General features: G+C 47.9%; 1 protein-coding gene across 1 annotated transcript; it reads left to right on the top strand.

Annotated features, from left to right (window-relative positions):
• The first annotated feature begins 1143 nt into the window (after positions 1-1143).
• Positions 1144-3773, top strand: LOC119359807 (subtilisin-like protease). Its single transcript, XM_037625888.1, has one exon. The coding sequence runs from the start codon at positions 1165-1167 to the stop codon at positions 3568-3570; it is 2406 nt and encodes an 801-aa protein (XP_037481785.1). The 5' UTR covers positions 1144-1164; the 3' UTR covers positions 3571-3773.
• Positions 3774-10174: the final 6401 nt, after the last annotated feature.

Here is a 10174-nt window from a genome sequence, read left to right as displayed (position 1 = left end):
GAGACGAGAGAGTTGCATGCGTACCTTCTTTGACAAAAAATGTACCTTGGGCCCATTAAACTGACACCGTTTTGACTAAAAGAAAAGATACAAAAAATATGCTAGCACTATGCATCTAGATGGACCATACACCTGCACGAATCTCAGCAGAAATGAGTGCTCTCGGATGAACCGGCATATAGCGCAACTACGCAAAATGACTTTGCGCTCGGAAGACCCTTGTTGTCTTGTCGGGCTTGGGCTTCAGCCGGCGTCCCCTGATCCGGGCATTATCAAGATCAACACCGGCGGCTCCTTAAACTTTGCTGATGGTCGGGTGGTGCGGGAGGCGTTGCACGCTCTTCTTCGGCCATGCTTGGTGCATGGTGTAAACCATACATGGATATTTCTGGCCCATTGATACCTGAAACCTTTTCACTGTGCGATGGTGTTCGTTTCGCAACACTTCGATGATTCTCGCATGTGATAGTGGAGATGAACTGCCCGGAGTTGGAGACACTATAACACTTGCCTCTTGTTCAATTGTGACTTCTATCCTGTTAGAAATAGGAGAGCTTGCTAGTGTTTTCTCTCCTTTTGACATTCAGTATGTAAACAGGTCAACAAGCCTTTTACCACATCTTTGTGCATGCTTATACGTTGAATGTGACCGGGGGCCATCTTGATGAAATTCCCAACTTTTTAATGACCGGCCTCTTGACTGATTGTTCAAAGAATGCTTTTACCTGAATCAAGCTCTCTGTTTTACAGGCAGAAAAAGAAAGACGATGGTGCTAGACATGTGATCTAGTTTTGATTTCCTCTGTCTTGCACGGACATCAAAACAGAGTAATCAACGCATGAAAAAAATCTAGTTGACCTGCATTTAGCAAAATCATGGGGGAAATTCGTAGTCGCCTACTTTCAGCTTCATTTCAAGGCATCTAGTCTCTCCTTCATTTCCTCTACAAGAAAAGCCCTGAAATGAAAACACAGAGTCTAATTGAACTTCTGGTCAGAGCAAAGCCTCCCCAATTATTGCATGCCTTTGCTATCTTTATTAAGCCATCTCGCCGTCTGACCACAGAAGGCTACGTTCCATCTTTAGAGATCACAAGAGCAAACTCCCCATATGTAACGCTACCTCGCGCAACTCCCTCCTCTGATCATTCTCCTTAGACCCAAATGGACAATCGAATCCATGGAGGATGCTCGCCGCCGCGTCTCGCCCTCCGCGTCGCCTCCGTCCTCCTCTTCCTGTGCGTAGCTGCGACCCCGGCGGCGAGCCATGGCCCCCATGGCAATGACACCGGCCTGCACAAGAACTTCCTCATCATCGTGCGCAGCCCGTACGTGTACGACACGAAGCTGTACAAGAACACGTCGAGCTGGCACGCGTCGCTCCTGGCCGAGGTGTGCGACATGGCCAAGGAGGCGATGGAGAATGACCCCTCCTCCGTCACCCGGCTCCTATACTCCTACCGCAACGTCGTCAATGGTTTCTCCGCCCGTCTCACGGTGGAGGAGCTGGAGGAGATGAAAAAGAAGGACTGGTTTTATAAGGCCTATCCTGAGAAGACGTACCACCTCATGACCACGCACACGCCCAAGATGCTGGGGCTCATGGGCGAGGACCGCGCCGGGGAAGGCGTCTGGAACACCAGCAACATGGGCGAGGGCATCATCATCGGGGTCCTCGACGACGGCATCTACGCCGGCCACCCGTCGTTCGACGGCGAGGGGATGAAGCCGCCGCCCAAGAAGTGGACTGGCCGGTGCGACTTCAACAACACCGTGTGCAACAACAAGCTCATCGGCGCGCGGTCCTTCTTCGAGTCGGCCAAGTGGAAGTGGAAGGGCGTCGACGACCCGGTGCTCCCGATCAACGAGGGCCAGCACGGGACGCACACGTCCAGCACCGCCGCCGGCGCGTTCGTGCCCGACGCCAACATATCCGGCCTCGCGGTGGGCACGGCGGTCGGCATGGCGCCCCGCGCGCACATCGCCTTCTACCAGGTGTGCTTCGAGCAGAAGGGCTGCGACCGGGATGACATACTCGCGGCGGTCGACGATGCCATCGAGGACGGCGTCGACGTGCTCTCTATGTCTCTTGGCGGGAACCCGGACGCTGACTTCTCGGAGGACCCCGTCTCGCTCGCCGGATACACCGCTGCCCTCAACGGCGTGTTCGTCAGCACGGCGGCTGGCAACATCGGCCCGAACCCGGCAACCGTCGCCAACGGGGCACCCTGGCTTCTCACCGTGGGGGCGAGCACCACCGACAGGCGGTTCGCGGCCACCGTGAAGCTTGGCAGTGGAGATGAACTTGACGGCGAGTCGCTCAGCGAAGTCAAGGACTACGGGAAGGAGCTGCGGCCGTTGGCGCGCGACGTGGGCGACGGTAAGTGCACCAGCGACACCGTGTTGAGTGCGGAGAACGTCACCGGGAAGATCGTCATTTGCGAGACTGGCGGCACCCCTAGCACCACCAAGGCCAAAATGGTCGAAAAGGCCGGAGGGTTCGGCATGATCGTCGTCACCCCTGAGGTGTTTGGCCCGGTGATCATCCCGAGGCCCCACGTCGTCCCGACGGTGCAAGTGCCCTACAAAGTCGGGCAGAAGCTCAAGACCTACGTGCAGTCCGAGAAAGAAGCCACGGCGAACTTCATCTTGAAAGGAACGTCGTTCGACACCCCGCGGTCGCCGATGATGGCGCCCTTCTCGGCGCGGGGGCCGAACCTGCAAAGCCGGGGGATTCTAAAGCCTGACATCATCGGCCCGGGAGTGAACATACTCGCGGGCGTCCCCGGCATCGCGGACTTGGTGTTGCCGCCCAAAGCAGAGATGCCCAAGTTCGACGTCAAGTCCGGCACGTCCATGTCGTGCCCGCACCTCGCCGGGGTCGCCGCGCTGCTGAAGAACGCGCACCCGACGTGGTCGCCCGCCGCCATCAAGTCGGCGCTGATGACGACCACCGAAACCACCGATAACAAGAAGAAACCGTTCGCCGACGTGGACGGCACGCAGGCGACGTACTTTGCCACGGGCGCCGGGCACGTGAACCCGAAGAAAGCCATGGACCCGGGGCTGGTGTACAACCTGTCGGCGTCGGACTACGTCCCCTACCTGTGCGGGCTCAACTACACGGACCAGCAGGTGAACTCGATCATCCACCCGGAGCCGGCGGTGGACTGCACCAAGATAACAAAGATCGGCGAGAAGGACCTCAACTACCCGTCGATCACCATCATCATCGACAAGGCAGACACCACCGTGAACGCCACCCGCGCGGTGACCAACGTCGGTGTGGCAAGCTCGACGTACGAGATGGAGGTTGAGGTGCCGAAATCGGTGACGGTGGAAGTGACGCCGACGAAGCTGGAGTTCAAGGAGCTGGACGAGGTCTTGAACTACACGGTCTCCGTCAAGGCGGCGGCCGTGCCGGAAGGCGCCGTCGAAGGGCAGCTCAAGTGGGTCTCCAGCAAGCACATCGTGCGAAGCCCGATCCTCATATTGCCCGGCGACGGGGAGGAGGAGGCCACGTCGGGAGCTGAGGGGCCTTCAGCTCATGTTAGTTCTTTGCTCGAGTGACAGATTGTTTTGTTTTGTTTTGTTTTCTTTGCTCGTGTTGAAATACAGGTGTGGATGATCGCGACAACTGTTTTTCTTCATTTAGGGGCAAATGTATGTGTGGCTGCAGTCCCCCTCTATATTGACATGCGATCTATTGTATTTATTTGGGTAGGAGGTGTATTTAAGGATCACTTTGCCCTCAATTAGAAAGAAATTTCCTGTTAAGTCTAGTTTCTTAGAAATTGTATGCCTCATGAGTTCCTATATTTTCTATAGCGCAAACACACTGGGTTCCTCTTCAACACGAGCGTGATTTTCTTAGAAATCCTACAGCAAAAGCCTTGTTGCAAAAAGGTATATGCGACTCGCGCAAAAAGAGCCTTGTTGCAAAACATAAAAATATCTTTGGCTCATGCATGTCCTGTCCCATTACAACAAGAGCCGTGTTCCGATTTCAAGAAGGCACATGTTTGTAACTGTAACAAAACCCTTGTTGTAAAAAAACATCTTTGGCTCACATGTGTCCCGTCCCATTGCAACAAGAGGCATGTTGCAATTTCGACACGTCCTTTGTTTGCAATCTGGACGCGCCGCAATGGAGGAACTCACGTGCACATGAGGACGAGGTGAGGTTGGCGGCACTCCTTGTCAGCGTGGTGGATCTCACCGGATCCATCGACTTGGTCACCAAGGAAGAGTTTGACAGCAGAGTTCCAACATGAAGGCTCTCGATGACGATGACCTATAGGCAAAGGCGCTCAGTCAGGCTCGGTTGTTAGGTTGAGACACGCGCAGCAAAGCTCCATGGTGGCGCAATGCAGGGCGACTCCGACGGTGATGAACAAGAGAAGAGGAGGTGCACGTGGGCGGGGCCTTGTTGGCAGTGGTCGAAGACCAGCCATCGCCTATGAGGCTAGCGCGTGATGGACATGGCAACCAACCTTTGCAACAAGCACCTTGTTGCGCTCCTTGCATTGCAACATGGGTCAAGTTGCAAAGGTTGGAGATGGCTGCGAGTCGTCTGATCAAAATAGATCGGATGGCCATGGAGGCGGTCGATGCGTGCGGCTTCATTTGTCGGATGAAAGGTAGGATTTCTCTTATTACTAAATGAGATATAAGTAAATATTACCGCACATGACAACAACATGTGATTTTTTTCAATGTTTTTTCTTTCACTTCTATTTTTTCTTTTTATTTGTTCGTTCCTCCACTTTTAATAGGACACGTATAGTGGGCGGCCGGCTTCCCACTAGTGCGATCGAGAGGCCGGCCTGAAAAGGTAAGCCCCTGTCCCCCTGCGGTTGAAAGGATCGAGAAGAGGTGTCTAGAGGGGGGTGATTAGACCCTCAACAAAGAAAAGTAGCAGTTTTTAATTTCTTCAAGTTAAGGTGGAGTTTTAGCACAAGTTTAAACATTCACAATACATTTCAAGCAAGCATGGCAAGAGTATATGAGCAGCGGAAAATAAAGCATGCAGCTTGCAAGAAAGTAAGGGATGGGATTGGAGTGTGCAAACGCAATTGGAGACACGGAGATTTTTGGCGTGGTTCCGGTAGGTGGTGCTATCGTACATCCATGTTGATGGATACTTCAAACCACGAAGGGTAACGGTTGCGCGAGTCCACGGAGAGCTCCACCCGCGAAGGGTCCACGAAGAAGCAATCTTGTCTATCCCACCATGACCATCGCCCATGAAGGATTTGCCTCACTTGGGTAGATCTTCACGAAGTAGGCGATCTCCTTGCCTTTACAAACTCCTTGGTTCAAGTCCACAATCTGGACGGAGGCTCCCAAGTGACACATAACCAATCTAGAAGACACCACTCTTCAAAAGGTAATAGATGGCATGTTGATGATGAACTCCTTGCTCTTGTGCTTCAAATGATAGTCTCCTCAACACTCAACTCTCTCACACAGATTTGGATATGGTGGAAAGATGATTTGAGTGGAAAGCAACTTGAAGAAGGCTAGAGATCAAGATTCTTGTGGTTGGATTGGAATGTCTTGGTCTCAACACATGAGTAGGTGGTTCTCTCTTAGAAAATGAGTAGTGGAAGTGTAGGCATGTTCTGATGGCTCTCTCCATGAATGGAGGATGGGTGGAGGGGTATATATAGCCTCCACACAAAATCTAGCCGTCACACACAATTCATCAAACTCGGTGGGACCGAATCGAGAAACTCGGTCAGACCGATATGGTTCAAAATGTGAACGTTAGAGTTTTCGGTGGGACCGATATGATCAACTCGGTGGGACCGATGTGCTAGGGTTAGGGTAAAACCTCAACTCGGTTTGACCGATTACACAAACTCGGTGAGACCGATTTTGGTAATAAGCAAAACAGAGAGTTGGTCAAGCAAACTCAGTGGGACCGATTGCATATCTCGATGGGACCGAGATAATTGCAACAGGCAACAGAGAGTTTGCAAGCCCATCTCGGTGAGACCTACCTATCGGTGAGACCGAACTGATTACGGTTTCTGGTAGTGGCTATGTCAAGTGAACTCGGTGGCGCCGGATAGATCAAATCAGTGGGGCCGAGTTTGACTTTAGGTTTGGGACATATGTGGAAATGAGAAAGTGGTTGAAGGCTTTTGATCATATCACTAAGCACTTTGAGCAAGCAATCCATTAAGCAACACCTCATCCCCTTATTGGCTTTCCTATGGACTCAATGTGATCTTGGATCACTAAAATGAAAATGTAGAGTCTTGAGCTTTTGCCAACATTTGTCCTTAGCATCTTGAAGGGGTTCCACATCCTCTTGTCCATGCCACGCCTTTGTTGAACTCTTTGAAATATACTAGATAAAAGTATTGGTCCAACAAGAGATATGTTGACATTAATTACCAAAATTACCCAGGGAGTACTTGTGCTTTCAATCTCCCCCTTTTGGGTAATTGATGACAACATACATCAAAACTTTAGATAAAGATGTGAAGAATGACAAGTAAAGCTTTGGAAAGACATGTAACATGCATATGCTCCCCCTACATGTATGCAATCATGTGAATATGAATATAAGAGCATGTCAATGCATGACCATGACAGAGCAAGCAATGAGTTACATGTATCTTGGCTATGTGCATCAGAGCCAATGATGTAGCTATAGGAAATGTACCTCCATATGTTCATGATTTCTTCTTGCAAACAATATGTACAGTAGCAATAAAATCATCATGCACATGGATGTGATGCATATACTTACCTTGTGGTCTTGAGGTAGCTTTGGAAGAGATGAACCTGAGTAAACAAGGTTAGATAACACACGAACACCTACTGGACAAAGGAATTTAAGAAACCACAAGAGTACCAAGATTGGGACGACATGTAGAGAGTGAGTACTCAGTACTCTATTTGATATAGACATGTCCCCAAAGAGTAAAGATATGCAATGAATTCGAAGATTTCCTTCCTTTAGATGTCTTTCTCCCCCTAAATATGATATTGGATAATGGGAGAAGATAGGGAAAAGAAAATCAGAGCAAAACAAACATAACAAACTTAACACATGCTAACATGTCTTTCCCCTCTTGAGGACATGTGACTTCTCTCCTCTATGGGTAAAAGCATCTGGAGAAGCTTAAGGAGTGCATTCTCTCATATGTGATAAGCTTCGATGTGCTCTCTCCCCCTTTGACATCAATTTCCAAGAAGAGATCTTCTGGAGCAAGAGTCAAGTAGGTTTGGTCCTTGAGTCACATTACAAAGCAACATGTAATATAAGATGCCGTTAGAGGACAATAATCATTGAGTGGAGCTGGAACAAATATGCAGGATGCAAATGACAATGTGTTTTCTCAGCATTGAAATCGGCAACACCGAGTCCTTTTCTTCGGTGGCACCTAGTTGTTTTCAGTTCAGCTGAAACAAACAAACAAGTGAGGCCGAATTCAGCACAAAGAGAACACAATTGTCATCTCAGCTCACTAGGCAAATAAGATCTCACAAAGATTTGCAGGGAATTTACTGAAAGATTTGCAATGAATTGGATGCTGGGAATGTAGAACAAAATAGAGAAAGGAGAATAAATCTAGATGAAGAGGGAAACAAACATGCAAAAGACAAATGCAAGGACATAGAAAACACTGGAGAACTTCATCTAGAATTGGTCGGCGACAAAGTCACCTATGTTAGAGTATATTGACTGAGAGGTCAAGTGAGATCACTTGATCATAGGTCATACTCATCGTTTAAGCTCAAAATGGGGTTTCCATTTTTCGTTTAAGCATTTTGATGTATTCACATCTTGTTGAGCTGCTTTGACCCATGACTTGGGGTAAAGCTTCTCTAAGATGGAATAACATACCTTGGGTGGTGGTGTTGATCTTGATCATGTAGTTGAAGTTGTGTGGGACGCTCAAGGTTGATGTAGCTCATCAATGAGTTGGGAGCACCACTTGTAGTTTGAGTTCATCTACCTACATGGGTTAGTCTTGCAAGGAAGATCACTTGTGTATCCAAAGTGATAATCATGAAATTTGATACCAAATGAAATTTGATATATAGAATTTGTCAAAGGATATGTTGAAAGGTTTCATGCTTCCTTGTCTTCAACCACCATATTGTAGAGACTTGGTGATGTAGAGATTGCTCAAGATGTGAGTGAGTTGCAATCTCATGAATTCGAGCTCATCCAAGTACCTACAAGGGTTAGATAGCATACAAGGGTAAAAGTGTAGATCCAAGACATATGATCATCATCAGAAATATCAAGGATTAGTCAAAGGCTCATGCCTTGCATGCATCCAAATGGAGTTCCTACTCCAAGTTTGAGGCATCAATAATGTTCAATTCACCTCTTAAGCGGAAAAATACTTTCTCATCAAGCAGTTTTGTGAATATATCCGCCAATTGCTTATCGATACGAACATGCTTAAGGTCAATGTCTCCTTTAGCAACATGATCTCGAATGAAATGATGACGAACTTCAATATGCTAGTTCAAGAATGTTGCATGGGATTGTGAGCAATCTTAATAGCACTTTCATTATCACAAAGCAATGGACATGTTTCACATGTATCCCATAATCTGTAAGAGTTTGGGTCATCCAAAGTAATTGAGCACAACATGAACCAGCGGCAATGTATTCCGCTTTGGCGGTGAATAAGGATACCGAGTTTTGTTTCTTGGAGTACCAAGACACAAGAGATCTACCAAGAAATTGATAGGTACCCAAAGTGGACTTTCTATCAACCATGTCACCGACATAGTCCGAGTCAGAGTAGTCAACAAGATCAAAAGAGGACCTCTTAGGATACCAAATGCCAAAATTTGGTGTATGAATTAAGTATCTCACTATCTTTTTCACAGCCTTTAGATGACATTCTTTGGGGGCCGCTTGATATCGTGCACACATGCACACACTTAGCATAATATCGGGTCGGGAGGCACATAGATATAAAAATGAACCAATCATAGAGCGGCAAACCTTTGGGTCAACCGGTTTGCCATCCTTAGTCAAGTCGAGATGACCACTAGTAGGCATGGGTGTATTCATACCTTTGCATTCTTGCATGTTGAACTTCTTGAATAAGTCCTTGGTATACTTTGTTTGGGAGACAAAGGTACCCTCCTTAGTTTGCTTGATTTGCAAACCAAGAAAGAACTTGAGTTCACTCATCATAGACATCTCAAACTTCTCTAACATTAGCTTTCCAAACTTTTCACTAAAATGAGGGTTAGTCGAACCAAATATGATATCATCAACATAAATTTGGCACACAAATAATTCTCCATTAACCCTTTTAGTAAAAAGTGTTGAATCAATTTTTCCAATCTCAAAGCCTTTTTCAATAAGGAACTTAGTCAGTCATTTATACCACGCTCTAGGAGCTTGTTTAAGACCATAAAGAGCTTTGTGAAGTTTGTAAGCATGGTCGGGTTTCTTAGGATTAACAAAGCTAGGAGGTTGTTTAACATAAACTTCCTCCTCAATTTCAGCATTTAGAAAAGCACTAATGTCCATTTGGTATAAGGTAATATCATGGTGATTTTCATAGCCAAGTAAGATGCGGATGGACTCAAGTTTAGCAACGGGGGCATATTGAGGGAGTCATGGATTAGGGGGTCCTCGGGCGTCAGGGCTGTGCAACATGGGCCAGACCAACGGGCCGCGAAGATACAAGATAGAAGACTTTCCCCCGTGTTCGGATGGGACTCTCCTTCGCGTGGATGGCAAGCTTGGCATTTAGATATGAAGATCCCTTTATCTGTAAACCGACTCTGTACAACCCTAGGCCCCTTCGGTGTCTATATAAACTGGAGAGTTTAGTCCGTAGAGGCAGTCATAATCATACAGGCTAGACATCTAGGGTTTAGCCATTACAGTCTCGTGGTAGATCAACTCTTGTAACCCCTATACTCATCAAAGTCAATCAAGCAGGATGTAGGGTTTTACCTCCATCAAGAGGGCTCGAACCTGGGTAAACACCGTGTCCCCTGCCTCCTGTTACCCTTGATCCTTAGACGCACAGTTCGGGACCCCCTTCCCGAGATCTGCCGGTTTTGACACCGACATTGGTGCTTTCATTGAGAGTTCCTCTGTGCTGTGAATAGAAGGTCCGATGGCTCCATTAATCATCTACAACAATACCGCCTTGAGGGAGACTTTTCTCCC

This window comes from Triticum dicoccoides, chromosome 2A, assembly GCF_002162155.2.
Source record: "Triticum dicoccoides isolate Atlit2015 ecotype Zavitan chromosome 2A, WEW_v2.0, whole genome shotgun sequence".
Lineage (NCBI taxonomy): Eukaryota > Viridiplantae > Streptophyta > Magnoliopsida > Poales > Poaceae > Triticum > Triticum dicoccoides.
This window is presented reverse-complemented; position numbering and strand designations above follow the sequence as displayed.

What these genes read in the sequence shown, in the direction of transcription:
- LOC119359807 (XM_037625888.1), top strand. Translation starts at nt 1,165, where the DNA reads ATGGACAATCGAATCCATGGAGGATGCTCGCCGCCGCGTCTCGCCCTC.